Here is a 15,752-nt window from a genome sequence, read left to right on the forward strand (position 1 = left end):
CCTGTTCTTCCTCAGGCCCCTAGGGACCCAAAGGTATGAATCCTAGGGTCGTGTTCCCCAGACCAGCCTGGAAGGTGCATAGGAATGGGGCAGAGTGTGTATAAGGGCCGAGCCAGGGTCAGAGAGATGGAAGGGTCTAGGGGGATGGAGTCCGCTCACCCTCCCAGGACCCCTGAGCCACCGACTCACCTGTAAGCTGGTCATAGGAGCCGTCCAGATCTCGGGATTCGGACAAACTCTCCTTTCGGCCTTGGCCCCGCATGGCCCCCGGCGCCCCGCTCCCGCCTGGGCCGTGGGAGGGGGCGCCGGGTGGCCAGGATAGGGCGCTCACACAGCGCCCCCTGGCGGTGCAGCGGCCTGCTGGGGCTGGGGGCCGGGAGTAGGGGCTAGCAAGGCTTTTCTCTGGGGGAGCGCTGGGTTTTAGGGCCCACCTCAGAGTCCCGGGGCAGGAGCAGGATCCTTGGGCAGCAAGTGAGAGCGGAGCAGAAGGCAGAGTGGAGCTGAGAGCTGAGCCAGAGCCCAGCCGCCTCTCCTCCGCCCCCTCCCCGCGGCTGTCATTGCCGCCTCCCCCCTTAGGCGCTGCCGGGATTGGCTCCCCCTACCCCCGCCCCCCACCCTCTGCAGCTCGGAGGAGGCACCGGGTGAAGGGGTGAACTGGAAAGTGCCGGAAGGGAGAATAGCTCTCCATCTACACCACCCACTAAATTGTGGGGCTTCGGGAAGAGGGGGCCAGAAAAGCCCCGCTGTGAAGAAACCCCGCCTCCAATTCTCAGGCACCCCTTTCCCTCCACTCCCCCCAACCCCCAGTCAGCCAGTCCTGCACAGCGGAGCTGGAGCCTGGGGTATGTCTGAGTCCCTTGTTCCCTCTGGTCTTCATCTCAGCCTTATTTCCTCGGTTCCTCCTGCCGCGTGCTCCGTGCTCCCAATCAGCAGCCACCCTTCTCTAGTGGAATGGGGATGTAGGGACAACCCGGCCTCTGGACACAGGCTCACAGGTGGCACTGGGTACATTTGTTTATCTCAAGTTCCAGAAGGGGCCTCACTTTCTGAATGCCCTCTTCCCAGATCTGATGACTCTTCCTCCCCACGCCCCTCCCCAAGCAACTGGAAAGTGAACTTTTTTGCTCCTTTCTCTCTTCCCACCTGCTGTTCTGGGCTTTGTTTTCCAGCAGGTTTAGGGAGCTTCTGAAAGGTTTGGGGATCAGGGTGTGACAAAGAAGAGAGAAGAGATGTCTCTCTCGTGAAGCCACCCTCATTTTTCTGAAGGGGAGAGCAGCCCCACACAGCACAACATAGAGCTCCCTCCACCTCCTGTCTCCAGGAATGACCTGTGAGACCCCAGGTCTCAGCTAAAGCACCTCAACACACTGAGACTTTTCAATCAGATTTACTTTCCAAATACTGAGTGAGCTGCAGCGGTGGGCATTCCTGCACGAGGCTGGGACAGGCAGCTCCCTTGAGGAGCCTGTCTTTGAGAGGAACACTCCCAGAAACTTCCCCAGAGCTGTGAGAGGCACCAGCCAAGCCGACTTGTAAATGAGGTGGACTCTTAGTCAGGGGAGAAAGGGGATGCTCTGCTTAGGGCTGCTCATCCTAGACTGGTCTTTGTTCCACTACAGGAACCCAAGGGACCTGCTCATAACATCACTCCCTTCTTTTACCCAGAGACAAGGGAGGCCATAGTTCTTTGGGCCCAGCTGGCCTCTATCAGGACCAGGAGGTCCCTTTATGACACAGGACCGACACCTGCATCAGAGAGATGAAGAGGGGAAAAGAAACTAACGAGACATGCAGACACACAAATCTACGTTTAATAGCTTTGATTTGCCACCAGCTCCAGATCCAGCTGCTCTGGGGTTTATCACCATGGGAAACACTAAAAACCTCAGGTCAAGTTATCCATCTGGTGACCAGTGATTAGAGATGACCCACCCCACAACGGCTTGGGATTCTACATCTATGCATGTCAGTCTGTCGACAAATTCTCTAGAACTATCATACTTCTGCTCAATCAGAACTCTGGCTTCCAGGGAGGGCAAGTATTCCAAAGAGAAAGATGTTAAAGAGACAGGAGTCCAGAAAGTCCCAGACCTACTCTCAGCCTCCCTTGTGTCTCACTATGCTGCTTGCCCTGCCATCCTGGGGCTTTACAGAGCTTTAGATTGTAGGGACCTTAGAGCAGCAGCTAGGTCAGGGGAAGCTGTGGGGAAGGGCAAACCCTACAGTGGTTCCATGGAGACTATTCCACTGGATATGCCCAAGGCCCAGCTAGCCTATGGCTAGGCAAGATGGAGGCCAGAGGCACGGTGCTTACCTAGCTTGTCTATGAACAGCACCCCACCCCCAGCAGGTTCTCTCCCAGCACCAAACCACAGCAGGGACAGATTCCTCTCCAGAGGAAATTCTTAGGCAGGCTGAATGTAAACAACAGCAGGGTGAGGGGGTGGACCACGTGGAGGGGAGCTCATCTAGGCTCCCACTGGAGGGGTGGGTGGGGAGGGGGAAGCTGCTGGAAAGGGAACCAGCAAAGTAGGCACCTTGAGGGCTCCAGAAAACCTGTCAATGTTTATTTCACACGCACTCCTTTAAGACAGTTTAAAACAGACTAAAAAGGCAAGGCTAAAGTTGTGGGCCTATTGTGCTGACGAGTCAACGTGGGAAGGCTATGGAAAGCGAACAGGTGCTCCTAGTGCCAAAACTAAAATCCAGAAAGGAGAGGTCAGACAGTAGAGCACCAGGCAGATCCAGTTTCTCAGAGGTGTCAACTTTGAATTTAGAAGACAGAAAAGAGGCGCCAATCCCTGACCTACTCTGTGCCAGAGCTGAGCTGCTAAGGACTGGGCAGAGTGCGGTGGGGTCCCCGGCCTTGCTCAGCTCCAGGTTCAAAAGGAAACAACAGGATGTGGCATCAGCCAAGATCAGCCATTGGCCTTCAGAGTGTCGGCCTGTCTGACCAGCACCTGAATAATCAGAAGCCAGAATGTGGAATCTTAATTGGAATCATGGGGCAGTATCCAGGGAATGCAGCCTGGAAACCCCACACTTTTGGTTTCCTCTCCCATTACCCTCCCATTTCTCCCCAAATAAGACCATCCTGGGCTTGTCCCTGATGTCCAAGCTCACTGAAGTACGGCCTTCACCAAGAGCCTCGGGGTCTGTGCTTCTCTCCAACCTTGAAGGCAGTCCCCACTCCTTGTGCTCGCCCTCCAGCCCAGGAGCCTCATGGGTAAGGCAGGCAGTGGCTCTCTGGCAGTGCAGCCTCAGGAGATGGTGGAGAGCTCCCTCAGCAGGACTTCCTGGCTCAGTGTGTGGAAGGCCAGGTTCCTCCGGACATTGGTACTGATGGACCGAACCTGGGCAAGGGTTGGGGAAGGTGGGAGGGCAGAGAAAAGAGTCCATTACAAACAGCAAAGGGCAGGCCTGAGGCACTGGGCCAAGTGTTCACTGTGTTGGCAGGAGAAAGACTTGTGAAGAAAGGCTGGGAGAGCCAAACTCCCAACTCTAGGAGGCCTCTGCAAGGAGCGTCCATGGAAATAAGTATGCATTTTCATGAGGAACAAACCCAGAGGGAAAGCATGTGTAGCTGCCTTAGTCCTGGAGATCCAGGGAGCTTTTCTCTAGTTTTTACTTTGCTCTAAGAAAGTAAGTGGGGTCATCAGGCAGGAAGCACAGGAAGAAACAGCAGGCAATACCAGGCAAACCCACCTCATGAGGGACCAGAACTTTGTCCCCTGTGCCAGAGGTACAGCCAGGAGTGAGGAAAGCAGAGGCAGGGCCACGGATCCAAAAGTCCACTCCTGCTGCGGAGGCTCATGCCTGGAATCCCAGGCCAGCCTAGGCTATATAGTGAGATACTGTATTTGAGAGATAGGTAGGAAGGTGGGCAGGCAGGCAGACAGACAGACTCATTTTCTCTAAGTTAAGAGAGAACTTAGGGTTCTCTTGTTTCTGACACCCAGTAAATCACACTGATGTAAAAATCCGTGTTCTTTTCATTAAAAGCACTGTGCCTACATGTTGGTTTTCTTTTTCTTTTCTTTTTTTTTTTTTTTTAAAGATTTATTTAATGTATATAAGTTCTGTAGCTATCTTCAGACACTCCAGAAGAGAGCATCTGGTCCTATTACAGATGGTTGTGAGCCACCATGTGGGTGCTGGGAATTGAACTCAGGAAACGCAGTCAGTGCTCTTGACCACTGAGCCATTTCTCTAGCCCCCATGATGGTTTTCTTGTTCACAACTCACTCACCCCAGACAAATTCTGATGCCTTTCATGTCAGAGTTAGACTTAGACTGTGATCTTCTACAACCTAGCACCTTTCACAACCTTGGTGTGTTGTCAAACAGCTTAGCTGCTGAGAGCCTAGGAAGTGGGTTTAGAACCTCTCTGTCCTGTCCCATTCACTACCAGGGTTTGTGTCAACCAGGAAGGCAGCATACCTACAGGAAGGCAGCATACCTACAGGAAGGCAGAGCTTTTCTTGGGACAGCTGAGTACAGAACAGAAAAGGGACATTCAAAAGGGAGAGGCCAGCTTGGAGCCGAGCCTTGGAGAGACTGCGTGGGTGAGAAATGGGAGCGGGCACAGACAGTGAAGCCTGTGGAGCTATAGAAGGGGACTCTCAAGCCAGGAGCCAGTCAGGGATCAAGGAAGGAGAGACTGCAGGAGAGGAAGGATCAACTACTCAGTTTAGTTGCTTTAAGGACAGGAAAGGGGGTAATGTACCATGGCAGACACTGGTAATGCGTGTCAGGCCCCAGCCTAGCCCAGCTGTAGTTATGCAAGGAGACAAACAAGATGGGTAGTGCTGGGTTGGGACTATCTGTCTCTTACTGCCTCATTTCAAATTGCTTTGATAGAGAGGCTGCATACCAATCCCCTATAGTTTTATTAATCTTTAGCAAACTGCAGACGTACCCTAGAGTACAGCAGATCCCACTGTCTAAAGACATAGGCAGGGTTGGGATGGGGAGCTCACCAGCTCTTTGAAGAAGGCGGCCTCCTTGTGTTGCTCAGAGTAGCGCTCATACTGGTCCAGGCCATCTTGCAGCTTCAGTGTGAGTGTGTCATAGTTGGCTCGTACTACCTCTAGTACCTGAGGGAAGTCAAGGGCCAAGCAGGGTTTCAGTCCTGGCGAATGTCTTTATAAAGCAAGGAGGAAGGATGGCAGGGAGAAATTTTTCTGGTTTATGAGATTGCGCGTGTGTGTGTGTGTGTGTGTGTAGGAGGGGGGAGGAGAGGGAGAGAGAGAGAAAGAGATTTCTCTGAGTAGTCCTGGACCTCACTCTGTAGACCAGGCTGGCTCTGAACTTAGAGATCCATCTGCCTCTGACTCCTGTGTGCTTGGATTAAAGGTGTGCATCACCACTGCCTGGCTAAAGCCTCCCCCACCCTTTAAGATGGCGGTCTCACATGTGAGGCTGGCCTTGAATTCTTTATCCTTTGGCCCCTGCCTCCCAAGTGCTGATATTCTAGGCGTGCATCATCATGCCCAGCTTCTAGGACCACTTTTGAATCTCTTCTGTTCCTTGCCTTTCCTGACCAGACTAGCCTGGACACAAAGACTTGTGTACTCTGGTTATGGTCACCATTGTCCCTGATAGCACCAGTGTACTCTTAGTCTCTGCATAAGGCTTCCTCTGGTCAGGATGTCCCAGATACTGAGTAAAGTCTTTTGCCAATGTGTAACTGCTTCTCCCTTTCTGGAAACCATCTTTCTTCAGCCCTGGGATGTTCCTTAACACCATCTGCCACTTGTTTTCATCTCAATGCCAGCCCATCTTTCTTATCCATCTCCTGGAGCAAACTTTTGGGTCTCCAAGTGCTGAGTTACAGTGGACTTTGGTGGGTCACAGGGGTGTGCATCTCCTCAACAGTGCTGCTCTGACTTTTGTCTGTGAGACAGGGTCTTGCTATATAGTCTAGGCTGGCCTGGAACTCACTATATGGCTCTGTTTGGTCTATAATTTTTTATCTTCCTGTCTTACCTCCTGATATCTGGGCTTATAAATGTCTACTACCACACTTGACCCACTTGACCTGACTCTCTCTGGTGTGAGGAGTCAAAATGCAAACGACTTTGGGATCCCTGGATATCTGAGGTTAATAATGAAGGGTCTGAAAGCAAAACTTGATGTGATTTGAGTTTCTAAGACACCGAATCAAACAAAAGCAAGGGTTGGGCAGGTGAGAGGCAAAGGCACTAGGCAAGTTATCTGAAGTGGGCAGGGCAGAGGAGGGGAGCAAGGAGGACGAGGACTCTCAGTCTGCTAACCTGCATGGAGGGATGTGATCTGCAGGAAGATTGTGGCATTAAGGAAAACCTTGCTCATCAGAGATCTGGGAAGTTAAATGTGAGGGACTTGGCTCTGATAGAAGGCAAAGGGAGTCAGCCAGGGTCAGGACATATCAATGGGACAGAGGCCAGGCTCACCACGTGCAGCAAGGTACACCTCTGGATTGTTTTCTTTTTCAGACCAAATTTGTGGTGGTGAGCCACACTTTACTGGGAAGCAAATACTCCTGCCTGTCAGGTTCCTGAGGCAATAAAGGAAATGGCGAACACTGAGAGGAAAAGCTCTGCATTTGGGTTTCCAGAGAAGATGCAGTGAGGACTGAGGCTTATCCCTGTCTCCCCTCTCAGCACCCAGGTCTACAAGACTGTAGCCTGCTGGGTCCCATGGTGTAGGCTGTTTCCAGTTCCATAAGTAAGGGGACTGGTACCTAGCAATGGCAGGCACACAAATAACCCAGTCCTCTCATGCTGTGGGCTAGGATGATTGCAGTCAAGGTCTTGGCTCACTGCCAAAACAGGGGGCAAAATTCCTCCAACATGGTGCCAGGCCCTAGAAACCGGGCAAAACAGAGTAATATATGCTTTCCTAAGTCCTGGGCAGCCTCAGTGATGCCTATAATCTAACACCTTGGCTTAAGTCTTCCCTGAGGACAGTCAGGTATCAAATGATAAAAATCACACTAAAGCCAGCTGCTGAAAATCAGGTGCAGCTCAGGGGGATAGCTGCTCCTCCAAGTGTAGCCACAGAGCCTCAGCCTTAGAAGCTTTCTGGATCGCCTGGCTATTCTCTTTTTGCCAGGTCAGAGTGGAAGGTAAGGCTATGTGTGCTTAGAGCAGGGAAGTTGCCTGTCAGTTCTTGTAGGCTCTGCTGTCTCCTGCCATCTCCATTGCCCTCTACTTCTAATAGACATGCTTGGCTCAGGTCTGGGCTGAGTGCACTGCTGCAGGAATATCACTTTTCAAAATGTAGACCAGGTGGGCCTTGACCTCAGAGGTCCACTTGCCTCTGCCTCTCAAGTGCTGGGATGAGAGACATGTGCCCCCATCGCATGGACATTAGTGCCTGTCTTACTGGAGCCTTAGTACTGGCCTGGGTCATGACCAAGGTAGAGCTTGGGCAGACAGCAATCTTCCAAACCTCCATGTGCCTAAAGGCACTGAGCTTTTCCATAGCTTGCACCTTCTCTATCTAGCTTCTTGGCAACTGAAGTGGCCCCTAGTAAGCTCTTTCTCTGTGGCTTTGTGGTGCAGGCCTTAGACTTGCAATCTCCTGACTCAAGGGACCTGAGTAGCTGGGATGAGAGGCCTGTGTCACCAGGCTGAGCTCAGATCCCCTCTCAAATTATTCCAGCCAAATGTAAATCATATACCTTTAATCCTAGCAGTGGGGGGAGAGAGGCAGATAGAAACCTGTGAATCTGAGGTCAGTGTGTCTTAGATTGAGCTAGGAGAGCTAGGGCTACAGAGTGAGACCCTGTCTTAAAACACCACCACCACCACCACACCACCACACCACCACCAATACCACCAATACCACCAATACCATGAATACCACATAAATAGCCTATTCTCTAAACATAGGCCCACCTTTCTTCACACACTGCTGGGTGTAGGCTTCCTAGATCCATAACTACAATTTAGCCCACAGTAGCTTCAGAGTAAGAAAACTACCCACTTTCTAAGGGACCTTCACAAATCACTATGACCCGGGGTAGCCAGGAAACTGAATGTGGAAAGGCTCTGACCGAGTAACCAAGGCTTTATTAAGAATAACTATAGCTCTCTTGCTACAAGAATTCAGATAACGCTTGACATCTTATGTCTATGTGTGAGTGTATGTGGTGTTTGCACCAGGGTATGCAGGAGAGAATGCATGCTGGTGTGTGTGTGTGTGTGTGTGTGTGTGTGTGTGGTGTAGTCCAGAAGGCGATGTCAGGACTCTTATTTCCTTGAGATGGGGTCTCTGGTGTTTTGCTGGAGGCTAGTATAGTAAGACTCTTGTCTCTGCCCCTCACAGCACTGGGTTACAGGTGTAAGTACAGCCATGCCTGGCTTTTTAAGTGGATGTATAAATTTCTAACTCTGTCACTCATGCTTGCAGAGCAAGCACTTTTACTCATGGTCCTTTTTACTCATGGCCAACCCTAACAGCTGACATCTTTGTGCCTCAACCCTTCTATGAAATGTAACTTGAATTTTCCTTTCTAAAGTGACCCAGCAATAAAGGTTTTGAGTACCATAAGGTTACCACAGTTGATGGAAACACTGGCTTCCCAAATGGCTACACAGCTACTGACAGTTTCTGGGTCTCGAGAGCAACTCCCTTCCCAGGCCAGGAAGGACCTATTTTAAGAGTCTCATGCTCTGCCGACTGAGCTAGCCAGGCATTGGAAGTACCTATTTTAAATTTCCCCAAAGGTACTATAGACCTAAGTGATTCTTTATCGCAAAGGAATGTTTAGATTCCAGTGGAAGATGAGACAGACAAATGGCCTCAGTATCTAAGACCCCATGCCCACTTTGGTTTAAATCACTACCTCAAAAAAGCCAAGAGAAAGCGACTGGGCAGCTGCCTCGGTCTGGGGAGCAGCAGAGCAGTTACGCACATGGACTTTAAAGTCTCGGGCTGAGTTCTGGTTCCACATTAAGCACTGACTAACTATATAAATTTACTGTGAGTTTCTGGTCTTTTAGCCTCAGTTCTTATAAGCTATAGAGGGGTGTAACACTACCTGCCTCGTCAGGCTGATGGCACATGACAGGAGACAGTGACTTTCCAGGGTCTGGCACACAGTAAATAGTTACTAATTATATAAAGAAAGCTTTCTGGGGATGAGGGTTTGGGATGTCCTTGCTGTCCCCAGATAACCCTAACCATAAGGCAGGAGAAAGGCCTCGCTAATCCTCATCCAGCTGACAGGTTCTCTGCTAAGGACACCAGACTCTCCTATGCAGTGTAAATGCAGGACACCAGCCAGAAGTCAGAGAGTGCCTAGAACCCACAGCTGGAGCGTTAACCCTTGGTCATGCAAGCGGACACAGGTTATAAGAAAGGACAATTGAGTCGGGCAGTGGTGGTGCACAACTTGAATCCCAGCACTTGGGAGGCAGATGCAGGCAGATTTCTGAGTTCGAGGCCAGCCTGGTCTACAAAGTGAGTCCCAGGAGAGCCAGGGTTATACAGAGAAACCCTGTCTTGAAAAACCAAAAGTCAAAAAAGGATAATTGAGGAGATAGGCTCAGTGAAAGCCTGGCTGTTCACAGCACAGATAGGTTGTGGGTTTTGTTGTGTTGTTTCACTCTGTAAAGCAAGGGTGGCCTCAAACTCACAGAGATCTACATGTCTCTGCCTCCCTAGTGCTGGGATTAAAGACCTGTGCCACTATGCCTGGCTTTGGAACAAGAAATTACTCTAGCCTGACTATCACAGTGAACAAGAATCACCAGGTTAGCTCCAAGTTACTTCCAATGGCTAAGCTTTGAGCTGATTTGAGCAGGAGAAAGCAAATGCCAATTTTTTCCCCCAGAATTCACATTTATAGTTCCTAATTCAGGACAGATTATGGCTGATCGTTGAAAAGATGTTCACCCTGGCTGCTGGGCCTCCCTGCTCATGGGTGCTGAAAAAAGTTTCAATCAAAAGTATTTGGGAGGGCAATACTGTAGTTAAGAGAACTGGCTCAGTGGGTAGAGGTACCCTAAGCCCGATGACCTGAATTTGATCCGCAGAACCTACTAAGTAGGAGGAAGTAACTCCTGAGCTGCCCTGACTCCCACACGTGTGCTATGGCATGTTCCTGCCTAAGTAGGAGAGAAGTAACTCCTGAGCTGCCCTGACTCCCACACGTGTGCTACGGCGTGTTCCTGCCAGTTTTCTTGTTTCCTGTTTTGTTTTTGAGATATCCTTGGCCTGGAACCACACTGGTCTCGAACTCATAGAATCACAGAATCTGCCCACTGGCTAGAATTAAAAGTGTACATTACCACACCCCGTGCAGTTTTCTTACCATATTGGGTGATGACACTTTTATCAAACTGTGCCAGCTCTGGTGACCACGAAGTGCGATGAGTATAAGGAACCAGCCACCGTGGTTGGCACAGCAGTGCGTGTAACTGCAGCCATTCCTACTGTTATTGTTTTACCTGCTTGAACTTATCATTTTAGGGCCTGAGGTTCCCTTCCACTCCTTGCATAAACAAGCCCCTCCTACCCTCTTGATCTCTGGAAGACACCTATATTTTACAGGATTCCCAAAGAGATATCTGCCAGCAAGCCCTCTCCTGGGGCAACAAACATGGGATCACTACCATTAATTTCCTTACTCAAAATTGCCATAATAGTGGGAGTTTCACTCTCTGAACAGTCAGTGTGACTTCGTGGATTTCTCATACTGCCAAACAGTCCAAAGAACAGCAAACACTCAGCAAGCTTGTGGAATTCATTTAGTAACACAGGCTCAGCTAAAAAGGTAAGGAATCTCTTGTTAGGATCACATGGTAAGATCAGAATTAGCCCTGACACTCAGCACTGTTCTCAGTATACTCTGATAGGCTTCTGAAACCTTCAAGCCAAGGCCCGCCTTCAGGAAGCCAGTAAGAAATGGGGACTCAAATACATGTGGAGCTAAACAGGGTCAGGGGTGAAGCAATGAATGTGCCCCAGGATGAAATCTGCTACACAATTCTTTGAAACAGGGTTTCAAGAAGCCTCAAACTCCCCATGTGACTGAGGCTGTCTTTGAACTCCTGAGTCTCTGCCTTCCAAGTGCTGAGATTATAGTCATATAACTCTCTGCCTGGCCATGCACCTGACTTCACTGGCAGGGGGAATGAAGGGGCTTAAGGTTTCTTCTTTCTCTCTCTCTTTTTTTTTAAAGATTTATTTTATGTGTATGAGTACACTGTAGCTGTACAGATGGCTGTGAGCTATCATGTATGTGGCTGCTGGGAATTGAACTCAGGACGTCTGCCGGCCCCCTGCTAGCTCCGGTGTAATTCACTGTAGCTGTCTTCAGACGCACCAGAAGAGGGCATTAGATCTCTTCACGGGTGGTTGTGAGCCACCATGTGGTTGCTGGGATCCGAACTCAGGACCTTTGGAAGAGCAGTCAGTGCTCTTACCCGCTGAGCCATCTCGCCAGCCCAGGTTTCTTCTCTTTAAAACAAAAGTTTACATCGTGTGTGTGTGTGTGTGTGTGTGTGTGTGTGTGTGTGTGTGTGTGTGTGTCCCCACTTGCCATGATATGTAGAGGTCAGAGGGCAATTTGTTTGAGTCCATTCTCTTCCACCACGTGAGTCCTTCGGACTAAATTCAGGTCCTTAGCCTTAGTAGCAAGTGTCTTTCCCTCCGACCACTGAGTCTCAAGGTCTCTTTTGATCACCATCTCTCCCACTTTATGCTACTGTGACAGTTAATTCACAATGCTACATTCTAGCATGACAGCAGCCTCAGACAAGGCCACTCACTTGGACAAGTCTGCCCTGCCCTGACAGCTGCAGCTCCCATCAGGGCCATCCAGAAAGGCAGATTTTCATATACAAAGCATGGGGGTTGGGGAAGACAGAAAAAATGGGAAGGTCCCTTTACTCCACATATGTACAAACTATACTTTAAATTTCTCAGAAACCAGGCTCAACCCATTCTGAAATGTCATACTGAGGTGTGTTCTAGTTAGTGACAACTTTCCCAGCATAAATCCGACTCAAATGCGCAGTGTACTCATTAGATAACTATGCCAACAAGCTAAGCAGATGCACATGGTGATCTTCCAGCAGCCAGGTTCAAATACTTGCTGAGCTATTTTTAGCACTTGTTTACATAGAACAACTAAAAGATTTGCACCTCAAAGGACAAGAACAAACAAGGAGATTCATGAGTTCCAGGTCTTACTAGTACCCAGAAGAGACTAGTAATTCCTTCAGACATTGTGCTGCTCTCTCCCCTCATTAAAGAACAGCATGTGAGTGTGGAAGTGTTTGTGGAGGCCAGACCAGCAGGTGGGTCCCTTACAGCTGGAACTGGAAACTGAATGCCAGTCCTCTGCAAGAGCAGAGAGCACTCTTAACCAGAGAGTTCTCTAGCTCAGTCTTAAAATTTTTTAAAAGATGGGTTTCTCTGTGGAGCACTGGCTGTTCTAGAGCTTACTCTGCAGACCAGGCTAGCCTCAAACTCACAGAGTCTCCGGCCTCTACTTCCCACGTGCTGGGATTAAAGGTGTGTAGCATCATGATCAGCTCCTCATCTTTACATTTTTTTTCTTTCCCTTTTAAAAGAATTATTTTTTTATTTTTGTGTGTGTGTGTGTTTGGAATGAACTGTGTAACATGTGTGTGCAGTACCTTTAGAGACCAGAAGAGGGCACTGAATCTCCTAGAGCTTGAATTACTCATAGCTGCTAGGTACCATGTGGGTGCTGGGAACTGAACCTAGTCTTCTGTAAAAGCAGCCAGTGCTTTTAACCACTGAACCATTTTTCCACCCGCTGATGTGTGTGTGTGTGTGTGTGTGTGTGTGTGTGTGTGTGTATGTGTCTGGGTGGGCATGAAAGTGCCATGGCCTAAGTGTGGTGGTCAGAGGAAAATTTGCAGAGCTGGTTCTCTCCTTTCATCATGTGGATTCCAGAGATCAAACAGGCTGTTAGGCTTGGCTGTAAGCACCTTTACCCACTGAGCCATCTTGTCAATCCTATGCTCCTGTTATGGCATGCTATGTCACACTATGCCATGTCCTTATGAATGTGGCCTAAAACAGTCACAGGATCAAAGAGATGGTTGAAAGGACGGAATACAGAAATCTAAGAGCTTCATGTTTCAATTCTCTTCCAGACAGACAGACAGACAGACAGACACACATACACACACACACACACACACACACACACACACACACACACGCGCGCGCGCTAAGAAAATGTAAAAATAAAAATTCACACTGCATGTATGTAGGTCAGATGGACAAAAGGGATGTCTCAAGGCAAACAGTTCTCAGAGTGCACAGAATACAGAGATATCTGAATTTTGACCAATCACAACTGAGTACCATTTACCAAGACTTCAAAATCAGTACCAGGTGCCAGTACTGGTGGCGCATGCTTTTATTCCCAGCACTCAGGAGGCAGAAACTGACAGATCTGTGAATTCAAGGCCAGCCTGAATAACCAGGGCTAACAAAAACAAACAAAAAACCTTTCTTGAAAAACAAAACCAAACCAGAAACAATCAATCAAATCAGTATCAGGCAAGTTATACTCTAATTGGTAACACTGTCATCTGAAGATGAAGAGAAGATTCAAATGGATCATAGTGCTCTACAAATAATTTATCTGCCTTCTTGACTAAAGTCTAACACTGCTTAAGAAAACCAACAGGACTGGCTAGAGGCCTCTGAGGGTAAAGATGCTTGTCATCAAACCTGACACCCTGAGATTGATCCACGGGAAGAGAATCAATTCCCTCACCTGTTCCAACCTTCACACACAGGCTTACCTCAAATAAACACGTGTAAAAGGAAAAAACAGCAACCACTAAGAGTCAAATTCCATGCTGAAGGAATCAACTCACCATGAGACATAACAGCCCTGCAGGTGTGTGCAGACAGCAACAGAGCAAACCTGACAGACTGGAGGAAGAGAACAAGGGGTCTGTAGTTACAGTTGCAGGCTCCATCACTGCCCTGAGTAACTGACAGGAGAAGCAGACAAGACCCAGCATCAACTGTAAGACTACCAACCTACTTGACCTAAAGGGTATTTATAGAAAAACTCCTCATGTACTGCAGAAGACGCTCTTCTCAAGTGCACACAGAACATTCAACAAGACAGACCATATGCTATACCATAAGCCAAAACTCAATGCATTAAAAGAACTGGAATCACACCAAACATATTTTTTGGCCATCATGGAATTAAATAAGGAGTTAATAACAAATATATCTAGAAAATCCCCAAATAATCAAAATAAAATGACACATTTCTAAATGCCATAAAAGAAACGAGAAAATATTTTCAGCCAAATGAAAATGTAAACAGAATCTATGGGATGTTTAACTACAGGAAAACTTAGGCCACTCAATTTCTGTATTAGAAAATATCCAGGCAGTAGTAGCACATGACTTTAATCCCAGCCCTAGGGAGGCAGAGGCAGGCGGGTCTCTGTGAGTTTGAGGCCAGTCCAGTCTATACAATGAGTTCCAGGACAGTGAGGGTACACAGAGAAATTCTGTCTTAAAATAAACAAACAAAAAAGGAAATAAAACATGATCTAAATCAATCACCTGTTTCTGACTTAAGTTAGTGAATGAAAAGCAACTTTAACCAAAGTACTTGGCACTGGAAATGTGAACAAGCTGTTTTTAGGTTTAATGGTTTTCCTAAATCTCAATCAGAAAGAAGGCCTGGGTTCCCTGGGTGTGTGTGTGATGTGGAAGAGGCCGAGCTGGGTTCATGAGCGCAGATCTGATCGTCAAGGTGACTTCTTACTGTCAGGAAATGATCTTGGGGGCCTGGTTCAGGAATTAGCAGCTATTCAGTCAAGGAGCAACATGCTACAAAGAAGAAAAAAAAAAAAAAACCCAGACAGAATCAATAGTGCTGTTAACTTTAAATTTTCTGAATGTTAATGAGAAAGGAATAACAGCAACGAGAGACACTGGGTTACAGAAAAAACTGTGGAAATAAATCAGCCTGTATACTGTAAGGATGTGTTAACATTAGAATGAAAGCCAGCAAGTTTTGTGTTGGGGACACAGATTTCTTATGTAGCCACAGGGAATGAAAAGCTGTGGATACTATTAAAACAGGTAAGGATCAGAACTGAGCAGGAGAGGTTTCCTGAAAACCTTGCCCATGTCCTGAAAAGTGCTTAGTTCATTGAAGATATCTGTTTATAATCTGCCACTACACACAGCATAACTAATGCCTTAACATGGAGGAAATATAGTGATAATTTTGGAATTTTGGTTTCTTAAAAAAATCCAGAAATTTTTTAAGAATATGTTTTATTTTAATCCCAGGTGTGGGGATGTGGGGCTGCTTCAGACTGTCTGCAGCAGCTGGCTAGGAGTTACCTCCGTGCTCCAGCAGAGGTGTGGTTTTGCCAGCTGCAGACAGTTTCTGCAATTGTGTGATGTTTGAAGTTCTGGGAACTTTTCAGGGTGTATATAATGTGAGGCCCCCAAGGTGGTTGGTGGTCATTTAGGGGGATTAATTAGGGTTTGCTACTAGCCATGGTCAAAGAAGAAACAAGAAGAAAGGCATTAGATTTAAGGATCTCTCTCCCACCCCCGTCTCTCTCCTCTCTCCTTCTTTCTCTCCTATCTAGTGAGAGGGGATGAAATCAGAGGGATAAAGGGGTGGAAAAAGAAGAAATCACAAAGTAGCAAAACCCAGCTATAAGCAAAGAAGAAACAAGAAGAAAGAAATTAGAATCAGAGATCTCTCTTTCTCGCCTGTACTGTGT

General features: G+C 48.1%; 2 protein-coding genes across 12 annotated transcripts in view; both read right to left on the bottom strand.

Moving 5' to 3' along the window:
- Window positions 1-685, bottom strand: part of Kcnip2 (potassium voltage-gated channel interacting protein 2) — a 29,485-nt gene extending 28,800 nt beyond the window's left edge. For all 8 annotated transcript variants that reach the window (XM_031390503.1, XM_031390504.1, XM_031390510.1 and 5 more), the window contains exon 1: window positions 190-685. In XM_031390503.1, the coding sequence (XP_031246363.1) occupies window positions 190-262 (73 nt within the window). In that variant the 5' untranslated portion in view covers window positions 263-685. The remainder of the gene's footprint in view (window positions 1-189) is intronic.
- Window positions 686-1,794: 1,109 nt separating this feature from the next.
- The window catches only part of Armh3 (armadillo like helical domain containing 3), a 180,397-nt gene continuing 166,439 nt past the window's right edge, over window positions 1,795-15,752 (bottom strand). For 2 of the 4 annotated variants that reach the window (XM_031390496.1, XM_031390498.1), the window contains 2 exons: window positions 4,980-5,096; window positions 1,795-3,353 (listed from right to left, as the gene is read on the bottom strand). In XM_031390496.1, coding sequence (XP_031246356.1) covers window positions 3,261-3,353; window positions 4,980-5,096 — 210 coding nt within the window. In that variant the 3' untranslated portion in view covers window positions 1,795-3,260. Of the gene's footprint in view, window positions 3,354-4,979; window positions 5,097-14,509; window positions 14,839-15,752 lie in introns of those variants that run through there. The other 2 variants (XM_031390499.1, XM_031390497.1) reach the window with 2 other exon arrangements.

Source organism: Mastomys coucha, unplaced genomic scaffold (genome assembly GCF_008632895.1).
Source record: "Mastomys coucha isolate ucsf_1 unplaced genomic scaffold, UCSF_Mcou_1 pScaffold21, whole genome shotgun sequence".
NCBI classification, from domain to species: domain Eukaryota; kingdom Metazoa; phylum Chordata; class Mammalia; order Rodentia; family Muridae; genus Mastomys; species Mastomys coucha.